The sequence below is a fragment of the Malus sylvestris genome, chromosome 11 (genome assembly GCF_916048215.2).
Source record: "Malus sylvestris chromosome 11, drMalSylv7.2, whole genome shotgun sequence".
NCBI lineage: Eukaryota > Viridiplantae > Streptophyta > Magnoliopsida > Rosales > Rosaceae > Malus > Malus sylvestris.
In genome coordinates this window covers 36,424,240-36,450,537 of record NC_062270.1, presented here as the reverse complement: position 1 = coordinate 36,450,537, position 26,298 = coordinate 36,424,240, and the positions used below count along the sequence as shown (strand labels likewise).

General features: G+C 36.1%; 5 protein-coding genes and 1 pseudogene across 8 annotated transcripts; 2 read left to right on the top strand and 4 right to left on the bottom strand.

Moving 5' to 3' along the window:
• Positions 1-1,580, top strand: LOC126589980 (uncharacterized). Its single transcript, XM_050255444.1, has 3 exons — positions 1-275; positions 506-710; positions 958-1,580. The coding sequence occupies exons 1-3, from the start codon at positions 21-23 to the stop codon at positions 1,005-1,007; spliced, it is 510 nt and encodes a 169-aa protein (XP_050111401.1). The 5' UTR covers positions 1-20; the 3' UTR covers positions 1,008-1,580.
• Positions 1,581-4,728: 3,148 nt separating this feature from the next.
• Positions 4,729-7,211, bottom strand: LOC126589965 (F-box/LRR-repeat protein At3g59190-like). Of its 2 annotated transcripts, XM_050255423.1 has the most exons (4): positions 7,053-7,211; positions 5,643-6,601; positions 5,268-5,402; positions 4,729-5,174 (listed from the first exon to the last, which is right to left on the bottom strand). In XM_050255423.1, exons 1-4 carry the CDS (start codon positions 7,066-7,068, stop codon positions 4,872-4,874), a joined length of 1,413 nt encoding a protein of 470 aa, XP_050111380.1. In that variant the 5' UTR covers positions 7,069-7,211; the 3' UTR covers positions 4,729-4,871. The 2 variants fall into 2 exon arrangements, with proteins under 2 accessions (XP_050111380.1, XP_050111381.1); XM_050255424.1 differs by lacking the exon at positions 5,268-5,402.
• A 933-nt stretch (positions 7,212-8,144) lies between these two features.
• On the bottom strand, positions 8,145-11,229 carry LOC126589971 (F-box protein At4g22280-like). 2 transcript variants are annotated; one of them, XR_007612007.1, is made up of 5 exons: positions 11,031-11,229; positions 9,723-10,704; positions 9,062-9,196; positions 8,602-8,985; positions 8,145-8,380 (listed from the first exon to the last, which is right to left on the bottom strand). XR_007612007.1 is itself a non-coding variant. In XM_050255435.1 (4 exons), the coding sequence occupies exons 2-4, from the start codon at positions 10,689-10,691 to the stop codon at positions 8,734-8,736; spliced, it is 1,356 nt and encodes a 451-aa protein (XP_050111392.1). In that variant the 5' UTR covers positions 10,692-10,704; positions 11,031-11,229; the 3' UTR covers positions 8,549-8,733. The 2 variants fall into 2 exon arrangements, 1 of the variants encoding a protein (XP_050111392.1); XM_050255435.1 differs by lacking the exon at positions 8,145-8,380 and having other exon boundaries at positions 8,549-8,985.
• Positions 11,230-16,090: 4,861 nt separating this feature from the next.
• LOC126589964 (F-box/FBD/LRR-repeat protein At4g26340-like) lies at positions 16,091-18,435 on the bottom strand. 2 transcript variants are annotated; one of them, XM_050255421.1, is made up of 5 exons: positions 18,295-18,435; positions 18,031-18,133; positions 16,899-17,917; positions 16,563-16,697; positions 16,091-16,482 (listed from the first exon to the last, which is right to left on the bottom strand). In XM_050255421.1, the coding sequence occupies exons 3-5, from the start codon at positions 17,901-17,903 to the stop codon at positions 16,204-16,206; spliced, it is 1,419 nt and encodes a 472-aa protein (XP_050111378.1). In that variant the 5' UTR covers positions 17,904-17,917; positions 18,031-18,133; positions 18,295-18,435; the 3' UTR covers positions 16,091-16,203. The 2 variants fall into 2 exon arrangements, with proteins under 2 accessions (XP_050111378.1, XP_050111379.1); XM_050255422.1 differs by having other exon boundaries at positions 16,091-16,476.
• Positions 18,436-19,354: 919 nt separating this feature from the next.
• LOC126589979 (40S ribosomal protein SA-like) lies at positions 19,355-20,377 on the top strand (annotated as a pseudogene).
• Positions 20,378-24,838: 4,461 nt separating this feature from the next.
• On the bottom strand, positions 24,839-25,992 carry LOC126589984 (uncharacterized). Its single transcript, XM_050255453.1, has 2 exons — positions 25,697-25,992; positions 24,839-25,357 (listed from the first exon to the last, which is right to left on the bottom strand). The coding sequence occupies exons 1-2, from the start codon at positions 25,961-25,963 to the stop codon at positions 25,316-25,318; spliced, it is 309 nt and encodes a 102-aa protein (XP_050111410.1). The 5' UTR covers positions 25,964-25,992; the 3' UTR covers positions 24,839-25,315.
• Between the last annotated feature and the right edge of the window lie 306 nt (positions 25,993-26,298).

Genomic DNA, 26,298 nt, shown 5'->3' with positions numbered 1-26,298 from the left:
TGCTACGCTGTGGGAACAAAATGGTGACGCGTGGTTCTTCCTTCTCGATGTTTCGACTTGCTTCTTTCTCGCACTGCTCTCACCGACTCACTTCCGTCAAATCTTTCTCTCGCAGACGAACCCAGCTCGACTTATCTTCCACCTCTTCCTTCGCCGAAGCAACTAAAAACCAAAAACCTACTCGCGGCTTCTTCCTCCCGATTTCGGAGCTTCTCTCTCTTCCACACACACACACACACTCTCTCTCCCCTCCATTGAAGCACCTCCATACACAGGTATCGTTTCTCCCGTAATTATATATTTAATTATTTGAAAGTTAGTTCTTCTGTGTAAAATTCTTGAGCTTTTGCTTACCTGCAATTTTCAATTTTCTACGATATAGGGTTTTTGGATAATTTCATGATTTAGCGATCCGCGCATTTTCCATAACCCTCTTTACGGAAAGTAAGCAATTTATCCTACTTTAGATTTTGCCAAAGAAATTTATAATCTAGTGATTTTCTAGGGATCCAAGGATGGAAAAAGCTGTGAAAGCAGGGAAGAAGGTTGGAAAAGCAGGGCTCTTTCATTTGCTTCCAGAATTTCGTCCCCTTATCGCAGTGTAGCTCTTGCTGCAATCTTCGTTTTCAGCCCTATTTCGCTTCAGGAACCTGTTCTTGGCAAAAACGACATCGTCGTAGAACCAGCTCGAAGCTCCACCAGGTTTCGAGGCAAGATTTTCTCTGTATAATCTCACCAAACAATTATCAAATTATTATTGTCATTATTCTGTTTGGAATTTGACTATTGTAATTAATTTAGATTTTTTAGGAAGCGGGAGGTTTAATTTTACGGTTTAATTGTCTTCCACTAATATGATTGAATGGTAAATTAGTTGTATATATATTCAAAACAAAAAAAATCTGAATCTATCGCTCTCGAACTTGGCTCACCCTGGGTTTTTTTTTTTTTTTTTAGGTTTTTGTTTGTGGCTCTCGAACTCGCCTGATCCACAAATTCGGCTTTGACCTTTATTTCTCCTCCTTGGCTTCTGTTTCTATCTCTGACCTATTCAACTTCAATTGAGCTTGAGTAAGCAGTCCACGCTTGCCTTCTTTTACGTCCCAAGGATAATTGGTATCAAATATTTGCATTTTCATTGTTTGAAGTAGGAGACACCATTTTTTTCCTTGATTTTGTTTTTTCTAAAACTTAATGGTTCTGATTTCAATCCTCTTGCAAAAGATTGAGAAACAGAAGGTTGGAGGATTGGATGATCAAGTATTAACCCATTTTGAAAGAAAAGGTAAACCATGAAAATCCCAAAGTGATATCCCATGACTTACAACTATTTTCTTATCGGTCAAATCATTATTGGAAGCCTACTCGGAGTCTCCATCTCTTGGAAGGTAATTCTGGTGTTGTTATTAATTTTTTTGAATTATTTGATATGGGTTTTGTTTATTTGTGGAGTTCGAGGCTTATTTATTGAAAATTTTTCTTTACTGTTGATTTTAGGAATTGATTGATAGGTTTGGTTTCTGGATTCTCTTTCTTTGTTGATTTTTTGATGATTTTAATTCTTAAAAGTTTGGGTTTTGTTTATTGATTGCAGTGTTGTATTAACTTGCTTTTGTTTATTGATTGTAGAGTTGTATTAACTTGTGTTTGGTTGGAAGGGCTGCAGAGATTTGATTCAAATTGGTGGATTTGGGTAAGAAAGAAACCTAAATCTTTTCTTCCAGTTTTTAAGAGCTGAATGGACATGCTCTGTTTGAAATACGTATTTAGATTTTTAAGAGCTAATTGGTACTTAAAGATTTTTATCATAAATTATTGTATTCTCTTGCAAAGAAGTTCATTTTTGACACTTACGTAAACTTTAACACCACTTCACTAGATAACTCAATTTCAATTAGAGAAAGACGAAGAGAAGAACTGGATTCATATCTGAGGATTTGGCGTCACTTTGAAAGAATTGCTGAAAAAAGAAGAGTTCAGCAATGAATACTTTGAGGTTTGTGATTCTATGTTTCAGGTAAATTGGAGATTTTGAATTAAGTTCGCTCAATATATTCTCAATATATTCTAAGTTTCTAATCTCTCATTTGTTTACCCGATTCTACTTTTGGATTTGATTCTTGACAGACGGGATGTTGTGATGATGTGTAATAATGTTTAGTACTCTTTTTTTTCTTTTTCTTTTTTTGAATTTGGGAAATCAAATTATCCAATGGAAATAAACTATTACTTTACAGTATGTCATCAACTTTAGAATGATAACTATGAATGCCTAAGTTATGATTAATGCCTCTATTAGTTCATTCGAATTTGATGTTATCTCATTTGGTCAAGAAGTATATACAGCTGTCTTTATACTTAAGAGAAATTAAGTACATTGGATAGCATCATTCGCTCTCTTTTTTTTCTAATTACTTTTTTTTTTAAATTTATTTTCCACCTCAATTTTTCTGCCATGCCACGTTCATTTGGTTTTTTTTTTTTTTTCAAAGTTTGTAGGAACTAGCTGAAACAGTAAACCTCCACATAATGAAGATGAAGATGAGCCGGAAACAGTGAAGTAGGAAAATCAAGATTCTGTAACATGTTCATAGTCTAAAGGTCGTACCCAGTGCACAAGGCTCCCGCTTTACGCAGGGTCTGGGAGAGGTGAATGTCGGCTAGCCTTACCCCCATTTATGGAGAGGCTGCTCCCAAGTCTCGAACCCGAGACCTACCGCTCATGGGCGAAGGCACTTGCCATCGCACCAAGTGCTATTGAACTATTTCTAATAATCAGCATTTAATCTTTTGATCACTGTAATGTGTTGCTCATTTATCTTCTCAAACACCAGACATGTAAATATTGATTTATTCAAAACTTATTTATATATTAGTAGTATTGTCTTGAACAGTGTTCTTAAAACCCGCAGCAAAGCACGGGCGGCATTCATGCTTGTGCTATACTAATTTAGGGGAGGGGCCGGGATGGATTGGTAGAAAATAAATCCCATCTAGCTTCTGAAAGACATCCTACTGCGAGTAAATCCTGTTGGGCTTCGTTGCTCCGAATTGGAAGTTCGATAAATTATTATAGCCTCTTTTGTCCCCAGAATGACTTTATGAAGCAGCCTTGAGGTATGACAACAAACAAGTAGGCAAAAAATTTGGGGTGTTCCAATGTTATGCTCCGGGACCTCTTCATCCTTTCCGTATTCTGGCTCTCAGCAAATATTTTCTTCGTTCTGTCGGTAATTTTAAAAGAACAAATTGAATGGGAATACACAATATTATTGAGGTGATATTGGTATCACATAACATAAGAGAAAATACACCTTACATCTTTGTGTTTTAACACGAGAGATTCCATATTCTGTGGTCTTTTGAGAAACTCCGTTAGCAGTTCCCAGATGTAGTAATTTTGAAGAACTGAATTCAATTTTCTCAAATTATCAAACGCAGGTGCACAACAAGGCTTGGAATTAGGTCAAATGAAAAACCAATAATTAAAAGTAAAGACTTCTAATTTACAATCCGCTCGGTTACTTGGAAACTTGAAACGTTTATAATTTATATATGAGCTGATTACTGATATGATATTCTACTCTTTAGAGAAAATCTTTTCAACCTAACATTATCGAGAATTAGCAACTGAAATGAAAGATTACACTTATAGCAGATAATGCAAAGGGCTAGGTTTGAATTTCCTATTCATCGTTTCCCAATTTCTCTGTAACCAAACAGATGGTAAAGAAATCAACAAAATATGAAGCAGCACAACAATAGTGGCAGCGAATGATTTGATAAGAGTCTGAACCTTCTAAGCTCATGCATATCATCATGTGTGGAGTTTGCTAGTAACACTCTACTATAGAATAGTCATTTTGTGTTCATTCACTTATTAACACTTTAAAAATCTCATTATGCACTTATTAGCACTTTGAACAATACACATTCTGCACTTCGAGCAAATGGACACACAAACAACGGGGTTCCCCATACACGTTTTGGGACGATTTCTTATGAACACATGAACCCCGAGCAAATGAATGATTATAATTAAGATAGATTACACTTATGAATACTTTAAAAATCTCATTATGCACTACTCACTATTATATTTTTCTTTTTTATTTATAGAGTTTGGAGTGCAAACTAAGAATATTTTAGTGCTATGAAAACAAATCTATTGTAAGACGCTAGATTTAAGATATATTTAATGGTATATTTGATTGCGTTATAATGAAAACAAAAAGTGTAACGGTTATTTTTTATAATTTTTGAAAGAGTCATACGCAACATGCTATTGCACAGAAACAACACATGTTCAGATTGGAGCTTATCGAGACATATTAAAAATGAATAGATCCGTTGAGTTCATTGGTTGTGTCATGAACATTAAATACTACACTCATTTTAATACGTTGATATCCATTGATTTATAAATATATTAAAATTTCGATTAAATACACCCCTTAAATTATTTGTTAATTTAGTGTGCAATTGTAGACATCAAAGTTTCGGTGGTCAAGTCATGAATCCCACACAATCTACCACTTGCAACGCTGCTAGAATGTTAGAGATTAGCATGCTGATGACAATGCTTTATATGTTGGATTAACCATACATATGTAGGTATCCTCTTCGAACGAGTGTCAACTGGTTCACCATGTCCAGAGTTTTCAGATTTTTTCTTACCTACCAAAATCGTAAGACTTCACATTCGATATGTTAACTTCACACACCAAATTGGTTCATCAATCATCAATTAAACTTCATTAAATCAAAGGGGTTTTGTGCATGAATGTTTGCAGTTTACAACTTTGAGACACCTTCTTGCAGCCAGAACTGACTTTCAACAATACAAATGTTTTAACAGCTAAATTTGCATCTCAGAAAAATTCGACTTGACAAGTCCTCGAACCCATTTGAAACATCATGAATTCCTTGTCTAATTTCTTTAAACGAAACAAATTCCCGGTATAAATGATCACCTTATTGAGAACTTTGCCATTCTCTAACAAATACTTTGTGACTGCCATCTCATCATAGTATCCCTTGAATCCCATCACAGTGATAGTCTTGAGGTGTGTTGACACACAGATAGGCACCGTCTTCGGTGTATTCCATTCAGGCCCTAAGAATATGTCTGAGTATTCTTCTTCTTCATTGTCAGAGTATGTAGTGCATTCCTCCTGAAAGTTATTTAAAAGGAATGAATGAAATGAGAACAGTAAAGAACTTCATGTTGGTATTACCTAGGATAAATGCAAAAATAAACATCTTACTCCTTCATATTCTACGACAAGATGTTCCAGTTTAGGAGATCTTTTGAGCAGCTCCGTTAGCAATTCCCAATTGTAGCAATTATGAAGAACTAACTTCAGCTCGCTCAAATTATCAAAAGCAGGCAGACAACAAACCTTTGTGAAAGACAAAGTATTAAACGTAAACTTGTGCATAAAATTAGCATTGCTCATGCATAACACTACTTCAAATCATAAGTTTCCAAACCGAAAAAAACATGCTTTCAGTTATATCTTACGGACTATGTCTGGTACAAAGAACTAAAGACTAATAAGACCGGCGCATAGAGTGAAATTATGGATAATAGAGTACTCTCTACCAAACATTATCAAGGGAACAAGTTAGCACTTGCTTACCTTCAATGAATGAGCTGAAAGGTACAGACATTTAACCTTGGAAATTCCTGCCAGCAACTTAGCTGAAAGGTTAGAGAATTCGCGGTGTAAACATGCAACATGGTGATAGAGATTAACACTGGCTTTGACAAGGGACTTTGAACTCTTCAAATTATAGTTTGACAGAACATCCTCAGTCACATCAAGTGTTTCAAGCTTCGGAGCACTAACAGAGAAATTGTTGACAACACCGATAAGTGCCACATCTCTTAATCTTATTCTTAACTTCTTCAACTCGGGTGCAGAGATTTTAAAATTCAAAACATGAGGTCCAACATCTCCATGTATCGTCAAATCTTCAAGTACAGGGCAGCAAGAAAAAAGATTTCCCGCTGACTCATCATCAAGAAAACAGAAGGTAACATGGAGGAACTTGAGGCTTCGGAAACATCCTGACTTAGGTGGAACATAGCTAAGACAATTTGAATTCACCTTCAAAACCACCAGTTTTTTGTACATGAAAATACTTTGAGGCAACTTAAAATTTTGATTGGTGAAAGATTCAACAAGAAGATCAAATTCAACAGCATTACGACCAATGGCAGAGCGAATCCAACCTTCAATAGGAGCGAAATCCTCAACATTTGAACAATGAAGTCGAAACTTATGAATGTCCGTTTCATGTAAGAAAAGTACACGATCTACAAACATAGAGAAACGCACATAATCATTTGTGTCTCTGTTTCTCCTATAAAAATGCTCATTCTCGTCGTCTAAGTCTATATTGGGAACAAAAGCCCACACGTTCTTCCATCTTTTAGACAGAACGCTGGTCCTCACAGCATATTTTGTTGGAATTAAGGAAAGCATGCGACAAAGGACTGGATCCGGCAATTGACTGATCCTATCTTTAACTATCGATTGCGGTATTGGCTTCTTGTTTAGCATGAGAGATTTTGACTGAGAACCCATTTTTGTCTCTGTAAATTGTGATGGAAAAATGAAAGTAAATAAAACAAACTCTTAATGCATGCAAAATTCTTCTCATTATCTTCACAGGTATTATGCAATTCTATTTTCTAGAGATAAGTTGTCCTCGGGAAACAAACATCATGAAATTCTACTTTCTGTAGAAGTTATTTTCTCAGGAAACAAACAGCCCAAAGAAGAAAGAAAACAACGAAAAAACTTTGGGTGAAAGTTATTCTATTTAGATCTACTTAGAGTAAGCAACTGAATGGAAAGATTGCATTTTCTTCACAGATAGACAAACTAAAAGGGAAAAGTTTGAATTTTTTATTAATCATTTCTTGAATTTTTATTAATCATTTCTAAATTCTTTTTTTTCCTTTTGTCATTCTACATTTCTCAATTTTCTCAGTAACCAAACAAATGGTAAAGGAAGTAAAAGGGATGTGAAGAAAAGTGTACCTGAATCAGCAAGCATTTGCTGTCTTTGCTGCAAGTAGGAACTTCGATTTGAGGCTTGAACAGTCCATGCTCCCCAGGGAATATTTATAAAATTTGAGTCTGACAAAAAGAAGAGTTTTGGTCCTTTTTAAGCTTATGTGTTGAGAGACTTGTAAGCAATTGCTGCGTGACCTTGTCATGTTTTACAACTGTAGGGTCATCTTCTGTGTGAAATTACTCTTTAGTCTAACTCGACTCACTAACGCATCGTTCCAAATATGCAAACTGTAACTCATTTGCAAATTTGTCGTGTTTCAAATTTTACCGTTTATTTTCTATCAATCCAACGGCCAAATATAAATTCCAATTAATTACACATTGCATTACTACTTTTTAAATTGACCAAAAATATCCATTAAGTTACAAAATGTTTTAGTGTCAGCCCTTTAGTCCACTCAACTACTATTTTTTTGAGTTAAGACGTGGCGGGCAAAAGTTTCTTGAGGAACAAGAATCAATAGTTACAAAATGTTATAGTGTTAGCCCTTAGACAAACCTAACAATAATGAAGTCAATCAGTGAGGTTGTTTTTGCTGGAATGAGATCGTCTCATATCTCTGGTTCTGATGTAGACAGAGCTTGAAACTTGGATCATTCAATTTAAATCATGCGGCTCCCATTAGCCTATTCCACTAGTTCACCTCACAAACAAAGCCACCTCTCTCTCTCGAATGGCCTAGATTTTCAAGTCTAGCTGCTCCGGGGGCAGAGATTTGGAGATGACCTCATCCCGTTTTTGCTTACATAAACGTTTGTATTTCTTGCCTGGAAAACGTTTTATTTGTGGAATATGAGCCAATTTTTACAATTTATATATTTCAACCTTTAAGATTTTCATTGATAAACCGTGAATCCACGTGACACCAATAACATTCATATGTAAGTACAAAATGAACCAAATGAGTAGCAATTAACTTAATAGTACATAAGAAATTACACAAAGTTAGCCTAAATACGTTGGAACTTCAAACTCCCTCGTTCGAACAAACCCGGGGTCAGCAAATGACACTTCAAACAGATTCATCATAAGATAGTGATTAAAGATAAAGGAAAGAAACGGCAAAGACAATCATCTTAATATAAAAAAGAAGTTGCTTAAATCGTCATCTTCCATAGCAGAATCCTTCTAAAACCCAGAATTAAAGTACCAGAATAACATCTTTGTAAACGCTAAAAATTGCATCTTAATTAGATAAATTTGACTCCTAAACCCCAAAAGTAGACTTACAAAATAGAACCCCCTTGCAGATAATCATCATACACAAAACTTGACTGTTCTCTAACAAGCACTTTGCAGCTTCCATCTCATGGAGAACATTATGAGTTGTGACGACAAATAAATAGGCAGAAACTCGGGGGTATTCCATTTTTTTTAACACTCTGAGGATTCTTCATCCAATTCTTCATCATCTGAGCACATCTGTATCCTGCTGATAATTTTAAAACTATAAACAAAATACGAATAATATAGCTGCTGTCCGTAACTTGTTGATAGAAATGTATACAATACAAAACAAATATCTGCAAATCTTTCCATCTTAAGATTAACAAAGGTGCTTGTCTCATTTCCAGCTTTGATAGCAGAATCCATCTAAATCAGCAATCCAAAATTATAATGATGTACAAGCTAACATTCAACTAGTCAAGTCCTAGGAGCCCTTCTAGGTATGAAATATTTGTAAGCCCCATTCTTAGCATAGATAGTCATCTTGTCCAAAACTTTACCGTTCTTCATAAAATATTTTAGCACTTTCTGCACATGCGGGTATAGATTTAAGCCCCTTATAGTGATGGTCTTCAGGTGCGATATCAGACAAATGGGCACAGACTCTGGTGTACGCCATCTATCTGCCGAATTTAAGACATCTCCACGCTCCTCAACGCATTCCTTGTCCTGAAAAGTACAAATTATGAGAATGGTAAAGAGCAGCATGTTGTTAAGACTTAGTATGAGTGGAAATACTTCTTACTTCTTTATGTTCGATGACAAGAGATTGCAAATTTGGTGATTTCTTGAGCAACTCTGTTAGCAAATCCCAGTGATAGCAATCATAAAGAACCAACTTCAATTCGGTCAAATGATTGAAAGCAGGCAGACAACCATCCTTCACAAAATACATAAAAGTTGATCAAACAATGCATAACTTAATCGCTCATTTATTTTGCTCAAATCATCAAACATTCCATAAACCATGCATAAATGAAACATTTACTAATGCGTATATTGTTTCAAATTATAAATTGTCAAAATGTAACAAGGTTTCAGTTACAAACACTACTTGTGGTATAACGAAAGAATGATGTATAGGGAAAAAGGAATGGGAAAAGGCGGCATGTATTTGCTTCATTTAGTTAAGGATAGGGCAAGGAAATATGTGCATAAACTTTTCCTCATTTGTTTCGTACATAAAGATCTGATTCAGAAAAAATAAAATAAAATAAAATAAAGAATAGGAACAAGGCGAGAATTTTATTATTTCTTTTCTTAACACAAAACCAAAATACTATATGTTTTACAAATGAATGAAAACAATATACTGCCTTCTTCATTTAAAGATCCCCTGCCCTCCTTCCTATTTTTCCTCTTTACCAAACATAGTGTAAAAGAAACGAGTTATGGTGTAGACTAACCTCGACATAATGAGCTGAAATTAACAGATATTTAACGTTGGAAAATGCCTCCAGAAGAGCAGTTGCTCGTTCAGAGAAGCCAACCTGGGTTTTCCCAATATGGCAATAGAGATCGACACTGCCTTTGGCCAGGGATTTTAGATTCTCAAATGTATAATGTGACAAATAGTCCTGCTTAATGTCAAGGTATTCAAGCTTTGGAGCATTCACAGATATATTGTACTCAAAATCTTCAGCACCATTGATAAAACTGAAGAAAGTCATTCTTAATCTCTTGAGCTCAGGCGCTGAGACCTTAAAATTCTGACGATTATGATCTGGAACAGTTGCCTTTATAGATAAATCTTCAAGTACAGGGCAGCATGAAAAAAGCTTTTCCATTGAGTCATCTTCAGGATAATCAACTCTGACATCAAGGGACTTCAGACTTGGGAAACAACAGCCTGATGTAGGAGGAGCATAGGTAATAAAATTTGACATCAGTTTCAAAACCACTAGCGTTTTGCAAGTGAATACGCATCGAGGCAACTCCAAAGGCGGTTCCTCAATATACTCATCATAATGTGCTTGAACACAGAGATCAAGTTCAACAACATTATGGCTAAAGGCAGAGCGAATCCAGCCATCAATACGAGAGGCATCCTCAACACGACAGTAACAATGAAGACGTAATTTTTTAATATCTGATAAGCCACGAAAGTAAAGAACACGATCTACAAACGTCAAAAATCCAACATGGTCAGACAGATCTTCGGCTTCCCATCTGAAACCATCGGGGTCAGGCTGATTTTCGTCTCTCCATACAATAGGTATGTTTTCGAATTCAAAGTCAAGATTGGGGACAGAAGCCCATATGTTCTTCCATCTAGTAGACAGAACACGGGTCCTCACAACATATTTTGCTGGAACGAAGGAGAGTATGTGACAAAGAACTTCATCCGGCACTTCACTAATCTTATCTCTACCCATGGAGAATATGGGCCTGAAAATTTCAACGAAAAGTGAAATTCTAATTTCTAAATCCGATCAATTGATACATTAAGAGAGATGAATGCAACAAATTTCTAGAGATAATTATTTCGGTGGAAACATAAACCCTAGACAATCTGCCTTAGACATAGATCATGAACTGAATGTAGCAATTTCCGGAAACAATATTGAAGCCATAACTAGTTGCATTTTTATAGCAGATAAACAACTCAAAGGGCATGCAAGACTTGAATTTGCCATACTATCAATCTTTCTCAGTTTTCTCGGTAACCAAACAAATGGTAAGGAAATCAACAAGTTCACGAAGCAAAAGCATACCTGAAACGTTCAGGGATGGACCCGGTGAAACACTAGTGGCAACGAGTAGTGAAAGATGGTGTTTGGTTGCTGAGAAACGGTGGCAAAATCCAAGAAAATCAACCTTCCAAATTTAAAGTTTAAGGATGAACCTTCCAATCTTTCCTCTGAACAAATCTGAACCCGTTTTCTGCGACCTTATGTTTCCATGCTAGCTCTGGTTTGGGCCTCTCTTGCCTTTTCATTGCGGTTTTCTTCTTGGGCTTTGGCCATTTTATTTTTGTCAAATTTGGCATTTGGAATTTTGAAATAAAACTATTTGTCTTCTTTACTACGTAAGAATTTGGATTAGTAGAAAAACTATGGATTACTAATTAATAAAGCACTCATTGTCAGCCAAAATTCTATGAAGTTATCAATTTAACCTTCTAATTAAAACAAAACATGAATAAGAAATATGGGGCAGAAAGTAATTTCACACAACTAAATTTTACTGTTTTTTTTTTCAAAGTCTCACCTACATGTAATCCTAACATATCTCTAATTAAAAATAAAATAAAAAATAAAATAAAAACTTCTTACTTCCACATTCTCTATCACTCTCTTCATCTCTCCTTCTATTTGAAAAATAAAAATATAAAAAAATTTTCACATACTTTGTGTGTGCCCATATGCTAGTTACTAATTAATCTCATAACCCCTTGCCTAGTGAAAAGTGAACGAAGGCCCAACCCAAGTCTAAACTTCTACGGATGCATATTCTTTAGGATCATCGGTTCTTCGTCGGGTTTACTTTAACAAACTGTTCCACCCAAGAACCAAAAATACGTTGTTGCCTCAAGTAGTATTGGAGCTACATGATGAAGGATGGAAATAGTGTGTAACTATTATCTCCCTTAAAATTATCAACTAGATATAGATAGTGTACTAAGAACGTATATCGATGCATAACAGCTAATCACATCGATTAGAAAACCCAGATCATGCGCCCAATTTTGACAACACAATATTGGTTGCTGCTTTTTCTGTAACTAGATCGATTTGAATGCAATATTTTTCAACTTTAATTATTCTCTGCCATAATTTAAAACATCTTATTTTCTTTATATTTTTCTACCGGAATTGACTTATACATTGTCCTACACCAGTCTTCTCCACTTGAAAGTAAATCTGTAAATGGGGCGAGTTTATTGGGTTTGGGTCGGGTTCAACCCGACCCGTTAAGTTAACGGGTCACCCGAACCTAACCTATTAAGCTAAGTTAACGGGTCACCCGAATCCAACCCGTTAAGCTAACGGGTCATTCGAACCCGACCCATTAAGCTAACGGGTCACCCGTTTCACCCGTTAACAATGATTATTATTTTTTTTTGTATAAAGTTTATTTTTTGTTATTAAGACTTTGCTAAAATTACTAAAATATCCTCAACTAATGGGTGCTAACAGATGTTAACGGATCCTAACGGGTCTAACGAGTTGACCCAAAGTGACCCACGGGTTGTTAACGGGTTCACCCGTTATCGACCCGACCTGTTAAGCATCCAGCCAAATACAAATATTAACGGGTTGAATCATATCGGATTAACGGGTTAGATCCAAAATGCCAGGCTTACTTGAAAGCACCTCACCCTTGAGTTGATCTTGAAAAGAACTAGGCTTGATATGAATCTTGATGAGTCAATAACTCCTTCAATCCGAGGACCCATATTCCTGATATTTAATTGAAATCACCAATGAACTAATATCATACAAAAGATTAGAACATGCAACTTGATAATCTAACATCTTCTTGTTGAATCTTATTGTACGTCATATTTACTCGTTTTCCCAATCTTGCAATATAAATCCGCATTAATTTTATCACCTCCAACCATGTCAATCATAATATTTTCATATTGAAGACTACCTTGATTTTCATGGATGTATTGTTGTGGGATATCAACCTGCAAGATCTCGTCTTCCTCAACATTTGCTTTGACAATTGGCTTTGCTTGTTTAAATTTGGATATCCCTTAGATAAATAAAATGGAACTTTAACGAAAAGCACCCAGTACTGTTCACTTTAACGAAAAACCACATTTTTATACTAAAAAGTCAATCCTGGTACTATTCACTTTACCCTTTATTTTGTCCTTATCATTAAAACTCAAAGTTTTCAAGCCCTTTTCATTAGTTTTCCTTAAATAAAAATCGTATTCATAAGGAAACAATTGTTCCACCAATAGCCGTTTCATCTTCCTCCATGTGTTGACATCTGATTTGCATTCTTGTTGACGAGCTTTCTGTATACTTGCTCATGATATTTTAGTGGTACCTTTATCCATAATTAGAAGTTATTTCCACGATTCTCTTCAAAATCGACATATTATGCGTCCAATTTTGTCACCAAAATATTATTTGTTACCTTTTCTGTCGTCATATCGATTGAGTGCAATATTTTTCAACTTAAAATTTTCTTTTACAGAATTTAAAACAATTTATTTTCTTTATATTTGCCGTGGTATTGACATCATAAAGAAACCCTACAATAACAAGGAAAAAAAACTAATAATCATAAATAAGGGGTAAGTATCACAATGCATGCATGATTCATGAGACATAAATCTCAAAGCAACTAGGAAACGATAAGTTTAAAACTGCAACTACATTTCATACCCTTTACTACTGCGTGAAAGTTTTATTTTAAATTTTTTTCATGTTGCACCATAGCATTGAAAATTGTATCACTTTATACTTCTCGACGAATAATTTGATTATCATTAAACTGATGATACGGTGAGCCTGAGATCTTATATGGGCTTAAAGTGGGAGCTTCATTTGCACCACATTATTCTCAGTTTTTAATTTTTATTTTTCAGTTCAAAATAAGAAAATTGAGAACCAAAACTAAAAATGGAAATCCATATTTTAAAAACTTGAGAAAATAGTTTACTTTTTGGTTTTCAGTTTTCGTACTTTTTTTACTTGAGAAAATAGCTCACTTTTTTGTTGTTTATAGAATTTTGCTAACCATACCAATTACAGTTACCTTGCATAAAGAGGTTTTTCAAAATTAAAGTTGATAAAATCTTATCTTCGATCAATTATATGTGACAAGAAAAACTAAATGGGTTAGCTATTTTATTAATTGAAAAAGAATTGGTTGAAAAATTAGACCGTGTAAACTTTATTAGTACATTTACGTCTAAAAACACGAGACATGTAATATTTAAGTATTGTTTGCATATTTTTCTTGTTTTGATATTAATTTTTTGGTGGTGTTATCCAAACACCCATTTTTACCTACCATACACATTTTGTTAATTTGTTTATTTGATATTCTATAATTCATTTGATCCAATGGCCGAAAATTAAGAGAGATATATGTGGGAAGTAAAGAGAGAAGTGTCGATAGCATCACCCAAATTTTTAATGATATTTATATATAAATAGATTTTTTCATGTTTAGTGAAATTTGTTTATATACATATCAATGTATAAAGGATCAGGGTCAGAAATAACTTTAGAGTCCCACTTAAAAGGCTCACCTATAATCCCAAGTTTTCAGAACCGGTCTAGGGGATCAACCCGCACCACAGTACATGCCAAAATGGTATTTATATAAGAATTTATGTTTATACTCAATTTTTTTTTTTTTTTAACAAACGATATTACATCTCACTTATAAGTGAATAGGAATACCATCAGACCATAAACCGTCTCTGAGATTTCGGGGGTCCTGTGCGAAATATATAAAAGGCGCCCTCCTTTAGATATTTTTTAAAAATATAACAATATATTGATGCTAGAAAATAATCACTTAAATCAAAACAAACTTTAGCACTCACAAATTGCAAGTTTATAAATGTCATTCATTATAAGTAAAAAAAGTTATAAACATAACATTCACTAAATAAGCAAAAGAAGTTCAATATGAAATAACCAAACATTAAAAAAAAAATCAAAACTCTAAAACTTTAAAGTTTCACTTGAATATAACCCATTATTATATAATAAAATTGAAAAAAAATATATAGTTTTTAGAGTGCTATTAACACTCAAACGCAAGTGCCCCATTACCACAATGGTGAAGATGAGTGTTACCTTGTACCACGGCGTAAGTTCAAAACTCGTCGGCCTTCTAATCTAATACCTAATCTAACAAATCTATCGTTTAACAAAAAAAATATTGACACTCAAAATATCTCATTGTACTCCATATTTTTATATTTAGAAAGAAAAAAAGAGTACTTTTTATAAAGAATACACAATGAGATCTTAAAGTGCTAACAAAAGCAATTTTTTAAACATAAAACATTATTAGATAATATTAGTTGGCAAAAATTTGAGGGCCCCTGCAAATTTGGAACCATATGCGACTGCATCTTTCGCTTCCTTCTAACACCCCCTGACCGTATTACTAAGTGGCACTCAATTTTTATCTTTGAATGCTCATCAATTTCTCTTTAGTAGAATGAGAATCATCGTCAATTGTAAAAGTACAACATTGCTGAGGCCTACGTTTATCCAAAGTGTGATTTATCTAGTTTTATCCAAAAAAATATATCAATTTTTGGAATTAAACCTTAGTCTCTCATGCTCTAATTTCACCTATTTCTGTTTTTATCCCCACTCATCGACTTCTCTAACTCCAACAAAATCCCCAAGTAACGAGAAATTTTTCATTGCAATCGAAACACTAGTGGTACACCATGCGTCATTATATAAGTGAAGGGAAATTTTACTTTATATGTAGTTAATTATTTAACACAAGTATCACACCACTTGTATAGTAACATATGGTGGACCATTCCGCGTTATGGGGACTTCGAAATCTCTCCCAAGTGTACAATAAGTCATAAATCACTTATATTGTGTGGAAAGAGTACATTTGAGGAACAAATGGTCGACTATGATAATTCTAAAGAGGGAAATGTGAAATTTTTTGTACATGTTTGCACTTACCGTTTTGGTTCTTAATTTTGAAAATCTAAAATTTTCAATTTGAAACCCGCAGAACGAAGGAAAAGAGGAACAAACTTTGACATTCTTTCCTCTTCCGAATTATCAGAGTGGTTGCTTCGAGTGGCTAAAGGAGGAACTGCATTCCAAAGGAATTTCAAATTCAAAAATTTGAGAATAAAATCCATCGAAAACCCGACATTTGAGTTTGGAATTACAACGTCCAAATGTCCTAACAGCTACAGATTATGTTTTACACAAATTCAAGTTCGCAATCCTTAGAACCCTTTCGCTGCTTCAATTGTTTGTGAAACTCATTCTCCACTGTCATCTTTTTCAAAACTCTACCATTGTCTAACAGGTACCTTGCCACTTTCACCTCGTGAGGGTATCCCTTGAATCCCCTGATCATGATACTCTCGAGGTGTGATGTGAGACAAATTGGGACAGATTCTGGTCTTCTCCATTGATCATCCGAGTGTAAGACACATTCGAAGTACGATTCCTCGTAGTCATCAACGCAAACCTGGTCCTGAAAAGCATGAAGTAAGTGAGAATGGTAAAGAAAACTGCATGTCGGTATGAATTAGCATGAGTAGGAATACATCTTACATCTTCATGTTCTATGACTAGAGATTCCAGATTGGGTGATTTGTTGAGAAACTCTGTTAGCAAATCCCAGTAATAGCAATCACGAATAACCAGCTTCAATTCCCTCAGTTTATCAAATGCAGGCAGACAACCCTCCTTCGTGAAGAATAAAATATCAATCAAACAGAAACTCATGATGCATTATTTGTTATTTCATCTCATAAATTGGCGAAATGGAAGAAATGCTTAAATTCATTCCCGTATGCAACTTAGAATTTCATACAAGGAAATGTGCACGTAGTTTGCGAATGGAGGGAATACACTATAAAACATAGAAGTGAGGGTATATACACGTACCTTAAGAGAATGAACTGCAATAGAGAGATGTTTAACATTATAAAACGGCTCCAGAAGCGCAGGTGCATGTTCGGACACGTAATTATGGTATGAACCATAATGAACACAGAGATCAACACTGCCTTTGACCAGGGAATGTACATTCTCAAACGAATACATTGGCAAAGAGTCATGCTTGATGTCAATGTTTTCAAGCTTTGGGGCATTAATAGAAATACTGTAACTTGGACCATCACCTTTCCTGTAATCACGAAATAAGGTCATTTTTAACATCTTCAGTTCGGGCGCAGAGACCTTGAACTTCAAAGCCATAGCTTGCGAAACAACATCCGAAACAATTCCGGTTATGGATAAAACTTGAAGTACAGGGCAGCATGAAAAAAGCTTTTCCATTGAGTCGTCTCGAGGATATTCAACTTTGACATCAAGGGACTTGAGACTTGGGAAACAGCCAGATGTAGGAGGAGCATATGTTATACAATTTGACATCACCTTGAAATCCACGAGTGTTGTGCACAAGAAAACGCATTTAGGCAACTCCAAAGTCGGGCCATCTTCATTAACCTTATAAATTGCTTTAATACGGAGATCAAGTTCAACAACATTATGCCTAATAGCAGTGCGAATCCAACTAGCAACAAGTGAGACATCCTGAGCACGACAATAACAATGAAGACGCAACCTCCAAATATCTGACGAGTCACGAAGAGAAAGCACACCATGGACAAACTTCAAAAGATCAACATGGTCAGAGAGATATTCTTTTTTCCACATACCGGTTGGTGGTGTTAAAGTCGTATTTATAGCCCAAACAGCAGACAGTTCTGCGAACACAAAATCTAGTTCGGGGACAGAAGCCCAATATTTCTTCCATCTTTTAGACAAAATAGTGGTCCTAAAAGCATATTTTCTTGGAAGGGATGAGAGTATTTGACTTAGTAATTCATGTGGCAGTTCACTAATCCTATCTGTAATCATCCCTTGAAGTTTTGATGTGGAACCCATTGATTTATATGTGCCTGTAAATTTTAAAGGAAAAATGAAACTCTACTTTCCAGATATGATATAAATCCATGAAATTCTACTTTCTATTTGAAAACAAACACACCCAACAAGAAAATAATCAACGCACCAGAACCCAGGAAATCACTTCTCCATTTTCTCGGTGACCAAACAGATGATAGTAAGGAAGTGGAGTTGTGATTCTTGTGAACAAGAAGAGTGCCTCAAACGTTCTGAAATTAAGAAATTGAGAAGATCAATTGCATTCAGAACGACTGCGCTCCGACCTTTGCCGTTAATCATTTCTATTAATCATTTCTGAGTTTTCTTTTTTCTCGGTAACCAAACAGATGATAAGGAAGTAAAAAGAAAGGTTTATGAAGAAGAAAAGTACCTCAAATCTTCTGAAATCAAGAAACTGTGAAGCTCAATTGCATCCAAAACGACTGCTTTTTCCGGCAAACGCACTCTTTCAAGAAGCTTTGGTTTGGGCGGGGTTTGTTCTCACTTCTCAGGACTGTGCATCTAACCGCCTTTTCACTTTGCCTTGAATTTATGTAATAACGTGACCAAACTACAACGGTTTAGTAATTGGGGTTTTCTTGGAACAGAAACAATACATAATTCGAGTTATCAAGTAAATTAAGGAAACTTGTCCAGTTGAAGCCTACTAAATGGTTTATAAAGGATTCCGTTAGAGAGACTAAATTTGTAGATAAAATTTTAAAAACTAAAAGACATGGAAGTTGATGATTGGTTTATTATTTAAGCGTTGATAAACGTACTCATTCCTATTTATAGACCAAAATTTACAAATTAAATGATGTGTCACAAATAGGAATGAGCCCTTCTTCTTTTTTAGAAAATACGATATTTTATTGAAATAAATGATGTGTCACAAATAAGAATGATCACTTTTATCAACGTTTAAATAATAAACCAATCATCAACTTCCATGTCTTTTAGTTTTTAAAATTTTGTTTACATATTTAGTCTCTCAAGTATTACCTTTACCCTAATATAAATACTGAATAAGAATGATTACATCTAAATGAGAGAAGACTTAGTCAATGCTATTAAAGATTAGGCGAGGCTCCTGATACCGAAAGAATGACCTCCCATCGACCAAATATTCTGCACTCAAAATGAGTGTGGCCTGTCTGTTGCATATCAATCATTGTCCGGCACATATTAAGTTAAAGAAAACAAAATAAAAAAAAAATAAGTTTATAAACACGTATCAAACAATAATTGAAATAAAAGCCGCATAAATAAAATATCACATGAGTAAAATATCGACCAAACATCGAGAACTTAAAGCAAATCGCTAAGCATACCACTAGTTACTCAATTTAGAAAACCACATCAACACTTTAAAAGAAAAGAGTTAATTATCATTTATTCTTCTAGACTAACATGATATGATCAGGCAGCCTCGTCTCACTCTCGCATAGAAAACCGGCCGGAGGCTCATCTTCCCCCTCTACCTGTTGAAGTCTCGATGATGGCTACCACCGCAGCAGCACCGCGTCAGCTCTCTCAGAAGGAGGCTGACATTCAGATGATGTTGGCCGCCGAAGTCCATCTGGGCACCAAAAACTGCGACTTTCAGATGGAAAGAAACGTCTTCAAGAGACGCAACGATGGAATCTATATCATTAATCTTGGGAAAACTTGGGACAAGCTGCAGCTGGCAGCCAGAGTGATTGTTGCGATTGAAAACCCAAAGGATATCATTGAGCAATCCGCAAGGCCATACGGTCAGAGGGCTGTACTGAAATTTGCTAAGCACACTGGTGCCAATGCAATTGCTGGCAGGCACACTCCTGGTACTTTTACCAATCAGCTCCAGACATCATTCAATGAACCCCGTCTTCTCATTTTGACCGATCCACGAACTGACAGCCAGCCCATTAAGGAAGCTGCTCTCGGAAACATTCCCACCATTGCGTTCTGTGACACCGATTCTCCTATGCGTTATGTTGATATTGGCATCCCAGCCAATAACAATTAACAAGGGCAAGCACAGTAGGATGTCTTTTCTGGCTCCAACAAGGATGGTCTTGGAAATGCGTGGTTCACTCCTTCCCAGACACAAGTGGGATGTTATGGTTGATCTATTCTTCTATAGAGAGCCTGAGGAGGCCAAGGAAAAGGAAGAAGAAACTGCAGCAATCGAGGACGGCAACGATTTCTCTGCATCTGTTGGCGGTGATTGGTCTGCCCAAATATCTGATGCTTAGTGGCCAACGGATGCATCTGCACCCATCCCTGCAGCTCCTGGCTGGACCGTAGAAGCAGCACCAATAGTAGCAGATGGATGGGATTCGGCGGTTCCACCACCACAGGCTCTGGCTACTGCCCCCATTGTTGAAGGTGGAGTTCCCGCTCCTACCGGCTGGGAATAAGGAAATTTTGGTCACCACAATGTGTTGAATCATTTTGTAATCGGCTAGATTTTCTTCTTTTTTTGGGTTTCGAAAAGGGATTATGATTCCATTTCTGAAAAATGGATTGGTTTTTAGACTGTTAAGCTGTAGAATTGAGTTTTCTTGGAGATGTTGACAATGTTAAAAAAAAATTAAAAAGGCATGATATGATCAATTTAATCCATGAAAGATTTTTTTCTGCCGATTTACTCGATGAACTTAGCATTAATTAGCTAATTTCCGCCCTTTAGATCATGCATGTGAAAGTATGTAATTGCTTTTGAGGGGTGAATTCGTATTTCAACCTCTTCACAATGAAACATTGAAGAAAAAAAAATGTTTTAGACCATTGTGAAGAGTTGAAGAGGCAAAAAATAGGGAGCACCGTTTTAGTGTAGATGTCATGCCCTCAAAATCGAGTGGCATGACACTCACATGATTTGACGTTAATGGTAAATTGGCTAAATCTCATGCTAGTTCAGGAAAATAATTGACAGGAGACATTTCGATTGGTGAATTAACAATAGTGTGCTAGTTTAGGGGTAAATGAAAGTCTAGCCAAAATAAAAGGAGGTGGTGAATGAAAGTTTAGTGGAAAACGGCGTTCAAGAGTAAGGATGGATTGCTTGAGTGGCTAATGTTACTGTTTAGATTGTCTAATGCATTGAGTACTTTCACGAGGCTTATGAATCAGGTTCTTCATCCCCTTATCGGTCTCTTTGTTGTGGTTTATTTTGATGACATTTTAATCCATACGAAGACCAAAGAAGAACATGTGATGCATTTGAGACAAGTTTTGAGCGTGTTGAAAGAAAATCAATTGTATATGAATCTTAAGAAATGCATATTTGTACAAATAAATTGCTATTTCTGGAATTTGTGGTTGGTAAGAATGCCACTCAGATTGTGACAACCCATCCCTAACTTTACGTTTTTATTTACTTTAACCAAGGGAATTGACGAAAATGCCCTAGAGGCAAGGGCTTGGACTTCCGTTGACCATCGTTAGAGAAACGTATGACTTATTCTTTTAGCGTATTTAAGTAGTACTCGTTGGTACGAACACATAGGTGAAAGCCGTTTGCGAGACCAGATTATATCGGTACAGTTATGAACTTTTGAAATTGGTTATTTTAAGTTTAGTTTTAATTAAATTGAACTCCCATCTTGTGGGAATATAACCAATAAGAAAATAAGAAGAAGAAAAAAGAGGGAGGAGAGGCTGCCTGATGGCAGCGAGGGAAAGGAAAATAAGAGGGAATGGAATAGAGGAGGGAGGTTGAACGAATCAGAGTGGGGAAGGAGGGGACGGGAGAGAGGGAGAGCAGCACGGGATCAAGGATCCCTACTTAGCTTGTGCGATCCGACCCGGTCGGAAGTAATGGAACCGTGGGTTCCTCCGGCCAAATTCCGGCAAATTAAGTCAAGCCACCACTTGGGAATCACTCCATGACCTTCCCTCTACCCATTCCACTCCAAAATTGATGGAATTTGGCCTTGAAATTGTGAAACCCGCACGGTGGGTGAGACAGGGTTCGTGGTGGCGATCCATCAATTGTGATGGTAACTCAACTAATTACCACCACCAATAGGTTCCCCTCAACCCCAGGAACAAAGCCCAAATCGTGGTGAAGGCGTCGGGCTCGCATAGAGGTCGAATTGAAACACACTCATTTCTAGGGTTTCCAACGGGTTCGAGTGAAATTGGAGCCTTTCTAGGCCAAATTGGACTTGGCTGTAGGTATAAACTTTGCTCTACTCTTTGATATCTTCATTTTTGAAAATTTTGAGAATTTTTAAAAATAGTTGAATTTTCCAGTGAGTCAGGGCGGTCGACCACCACCCACGGCAGCGCGTGGCCAGGGGGTCATCGATGCTATTTTTAGGCTAAATTAGATGCCTTGAATTCAGTTATGATAATAGTATGACGCAGGTTGATCGTTAGGACCTAAATTCTCTACAATACGTGATTAGGTCATTATATGAATCGACGATCCAACCGTTGGATCGTCATCAAACTTTAATAGGTTATTGTTCGTAATATTTGAGGATTATAGGAACTTATGGATCGGGAATCCGACTCACGGATCTTTCCGAATTTAATTTGTAAGTTCGTAAAATAAACCGTTAACCGCCACTTGGTTTTGGCAATTGGTGAAGATTCGACCGTTGGATTGTCCCGAAACTTTAGGATATTGTTCTAGAATTATAATGTGCATTTTTGGAAGTAATGGATCAGAAATCTGTTATGCGGACCTTCCGGATCGAATTACGTAGGGATGTGTTTTATGTAAATTATGTGTTCTATTGTTATAAACTCTTAGATGTGATTTGATCATTGTTCTAGGCGACGATGGTTCGTGATGTCTTTATATTCGTACTAGGGAGTTGTAGCACGGACCTCAGGTGAGTGGGTATTTTCCTTTTATCGTATATATACATATGATTGATAATGCTGCAAACGCTTTTAATTTGATTTATGCATATGTATACCATGTCACACATATATTTATATAGTCTAAGATATTATGATATGGTTGAGTGTTAGATTGCATTATGGCATATCTATATGCATATTACCTACATATAATGACTGTGAATGCTTTGACGTACTAAGTTGAACTACGAATGGCTTGATCCCGTTTGAGGGTACGTAGGTAGTCTAACAAGACAATTAGATGTAGCAATAAAATAACCCAAATTTAACATGGTACTTGATTTCTTTAAGGAAAGAAGTTATGATGGTTAATAGCATAGAGATTAACCGTGATTTTAATTATTTTGGCCTATTACCGAGTTTAGTTCCGATTCAGAATTTGGGGACGTTAAAGTGGTTATGTCAAATGACGTTGCGGACGCCCAGGTAAGCTTCAAGTGAGTACATGTTGATGATAGTAATTACAGTGGGTATGGTTATGTCGAGATGTAATTATAGCTCATTATCCTGCACTTCGGTGTTAGTGCTCCGCCTGAGGACAAGGCCTAGCCTTCACGTGATCGTTCACCTCCCGCACCACACACTCACCTTGGATCCAAGGTAGGTGCCAGCCTGTCGTACAGACCACACTTTAGGTGGTTCCGACTCGTAGGTGACTTGCGATACTTTGCACAGCCTTCACGTGATTATAGCACTTGAGCGTATTTATTTACATCCAACCTGTTGTACAGTTCACTTTAGGTGGTTCCGACTCGTGTGCAGGAATTGCTAGATGAGCTATATAGGTGACTCTGACTTATGTGCTAGTATTGATTGATGAGATATGGATAAGTCGTACATGTCACTATAGGTGACGCCGACTTATGTGCTAGCATTGATTGGTGAGATATGGATAAGTCGTACAGGTCACAATAGGTGACTCCGACTTATGTGCTAGCATTGATTGATGAGCTATGGATGCAGTCATACATGTCACATTAGGTGACTCTAACTTGCGTGCTAATATAGATTATTGAGCACATGATTATTTATATTGCTGATGAGATGCTATGTTGTGGTATATTTATGGATTTACTGTTGATATTTATGGAAACTATACAGGTATGATTAATTGGAAACTATACAGGTGTTGCATCGAGGGGTTATAACGTTTTAGAAGGTTTCTATTAAAATTTTATTTACAGGGCCACTCACCCTTGTTTTGTTTTCACCCTCCAGATTTTATTAGCTGAGCTTTCTTATCGACAAGGATTCATGGCAAATCTTAGTATTGGGGATTTCTTTCGATGGTATGATTCTCAATTCACTCTACTGTACTTACTTATGCTCTAACGTCACGTGTGAAGTGGGTTCATTCCCGCTCACCAGCGCACTCTAGTTTTTAGGCACTCTTAGGTTTAAATTTTTTCACATTTTCCACATCATCACAATTTATGGTTTTGTCACCTTCCAGGTGTCGGCCAGCACAACTCGATTCGGATTTCTAGTAGACATCCTGGATCGAGGTGTGTCATAGATGGATGATGAGAAGATCAAGGCCATCCGAAATTCGCCAATTCTGAAGTCCATCTTTGACGGAAGAAGTTTCTATGGACTAGCTACTTCTTTATTGTATATTTGTGCAGCATTTCAGCACCATCATCGCACCTTCACAAAGTGTTTGAAGAAAGGCAAGTTCCATTAGGAAAAAGAACAAGAACAAAGCTTTGCCCTGAACAAAGAAAAGCTTTGTTGTACTACTCCGTTGTTAGCTTTTCAGAATTTTGAGAAAGTATTTGCAAATAAAAGGGATATATATTATAAAATATATATATATATATATATATATATATATATAAACACGCTTGCCAAGGTTTGTTTCTAATTGAAATTGACGAAGATGATTTATTCACACTAAAAGAGGAGTATGAGCGATAAATAGCGAAATGAAATTCCTTAGATGGTATTTGCATGTAGACAATAATCTCCAATTTTCGCAAAATAAAACACCCCTTGAATGTTTGGGAAGTTGATGCTGTCAAAACTGATATTTCTTCAACATTTCTTAACACTTCGACAAAATATCGACCAGATATCACCAATGTATAATGCCTATAGTTTGCAAGGCATACCAGTTGATCGCTCCCTTTAGACATCCAACAGCAGCGCATTTATAGAAACAAACACACACTATAGAGAATCATAGAGGTTAAGAAATGTGCAATCCATCAAAATGAACAGAATCCATCTAAACTTTGTTAACAGAATCCATATTAAAACCTGATATTTGACTTACAAAATACCAACTTTGTAAAAGTTAAACATTTCGTTTTAGATCAATTCAACTCGGCAGTCCTCGGAACCCTTTTTCTGCTTCATCTCTGTGTAAAACTTATTTTGAATAGTCATCTTCTTCAAAGCTTCATTGTTCTCTAACAAATATGCTGCAACTTTCCTCTCGTGCGGGTACCCCTTGAATCCCCTAAAAGCGATAGTCTTGAGGTGTGATATCAGACATATAGGCACAACATCTGGTGTACTCCATCGCTCCTAGGAGTATAAGAAATCTTCTAACTTTGATGCGTCTCGTATTCATCAACACAATCTTGGTCCTGAAATTTATGAATGCGATTAGAATAGTAAAGAGCTGCATGCCGAAATGAGATAGCATGAGTGGAAATACATCTTACTTCTTCATGTTCTATGACAAGGGACTTCAATTCGTGCAGTTTATCAAATGCAGGCAGACAACCCTCCTTGAATGATAAAATATCGATCAAACATAAACTCATGATGCATTATATGCTATTTCATATCATAAATTGGCAAAATGGAAGAAATGCTTTAATCATTTCCCTAGTGCAGTTTAAAATTTAATGGGGGAAACAAGCAAACACTTTACAAATGAAGAGAACAAACAGTAAAACAAACGAGTTAGGGCAGATTCTTACCTTTAGAGAATGAACTGAAATAGACAGATATTTAACGTTGGAAAATGGCTCCAGAAGTGCAAGTGCTCGGTTAAAAACGTAATCCTCTTCTTCCCCAAAATGACGACAAATATCAAGACTGTCTTTGACCAGCGATTGTACATTTTCAAACGAATAGTTTGGCAAATAGTCATGCTTGATGTCAAGGTTTTCAAGCTTTGGGCCGTTAACAAAAATATTGTAGTTAGGACCATCACCAACAAAGTCATCATCACAAATCAAGTTCATTCTTAACTTCTTAAGTTTAGTCGCAACAATCTTAAAAGTGAAAGCCTAAACTTAAGAAGTTAAGAATGAACTTGATTTGTGATGATGACTTTGTTGGTGATGGTCCTAACTACAATATTTTTGTTAACGCCCCAAAGCTTGAAAACAAGCATTCTTTTATACCACTGTAAAGAGTTGGAGAGGCAAAACCTAAGGGGCACCGTTTTAGTGTAGACTTCATACCTCAAAAGTGAGTCGCATGACTCTCAGGTCATCTAACGCTAATGAAATTCTATCGTTTCTCTCAAAAAATAAAACGTTAGTGTTATATTGACTAAATCATGCTAGTTCGAGAA

Excerpts from the sequence above, each read along its gene's own strand:
- LOC126589980 (XM_050255444.1), top strand. The coding sequence starts at position 21 with ATGGTGACGCGTGGTTCTTCCTTCTCGATGTTTCGACTTGCTTCTTTC. Across the intron at positions 276-505 it reads TGAAGCACCTCCATACACAG|GGATCCAAGGATGGAAAAAG; the intron begins GTATCGTTTCTC and ends GTGATTTTCTAG. Across the intron at positions 711-957 it reads AAGCTCCACCAGGTTTCGAG|GTTTTTGTTTGTGGCTCTCG; the intron begins GCAAGATTTTCT and ends TTTTTTTTTTAG.
- LOC126589984 (XM_050255453.1), bottom strand. The coding sequence starts at position 25,963 with ATGAACTTGATTTGTGATGATGACTTTGTTGGTGATGGTCCTAACTAC. Across the intron at positions 25,358-25,696 it reads TTTCAGTTCATTCTCTAAAG|GACCAAGATTGTGTTGATGA; the intron begins GTAAGAATCTGC and ends CATAAATTTCAG.
- LOC126589971 (XM_050255435.1), bottom strand. The coding sequence starts at position 10,691 with ATGGGTAGAGATAAGATTAGTGAAGTGCCGGATGAAGTTCTTTGTCAC. Across the intron at positions 9,197-9,722 it reads TTTCAGCTCATTATGTCGAG|GATGGTTGTCTGCCTGCTTT; the intron begins GTTAGTCTACAC and ends TATTTTGTGAAG. Across the intron at positions 8,986-9,061 it reads TTGTCATCGAACATAAAGAA|GACAAGGAATGCGTTGAGGA; the intron begins GTAAGAAGTATT and ends TGTACTTTTCAG.
- LOC126589964 (XM_050255421.1), bottom strand. The coding sequence starts at position 17,903 with ATGGGTTCCACATCAAAACTTCAAGGGATGATTACAGATAGGATTAGT. Across the intron at positions 16,698-16,898 it reads TTGCAGTTCATTCTCTTAAG|GAGGGTTGTCTGCCTGCATT; the intron begins GTACGTGTATAT and ends TTCTTCACGAAG. Across the intron at positions 16,483-16,562 it reads TAGTCATAGAACATGAAGAT|GACCAGGTTTGCGTTGATGA; the intron begins GTAAGATGTATT and ends CATGCTTTTCAG.
- LOC126589965 (XM_050255423.1), bottom strand. Across the intron at positions 5,403-5,642 it reads TTTCAGCTCATTCATTGAAG|GTTTGTTGTCTGCCTGCTTT; the intron begins GTAAGCAAGTGC and ends TCTTTCACAAAG. Across the intron at positions 5,175-5,267 it reads TTGTCGTAGAATATGAAGGA|GAGGAATGCACTACATACTC; the intron begins GTAAGATGTTTA and ends AATAACTTTCAG.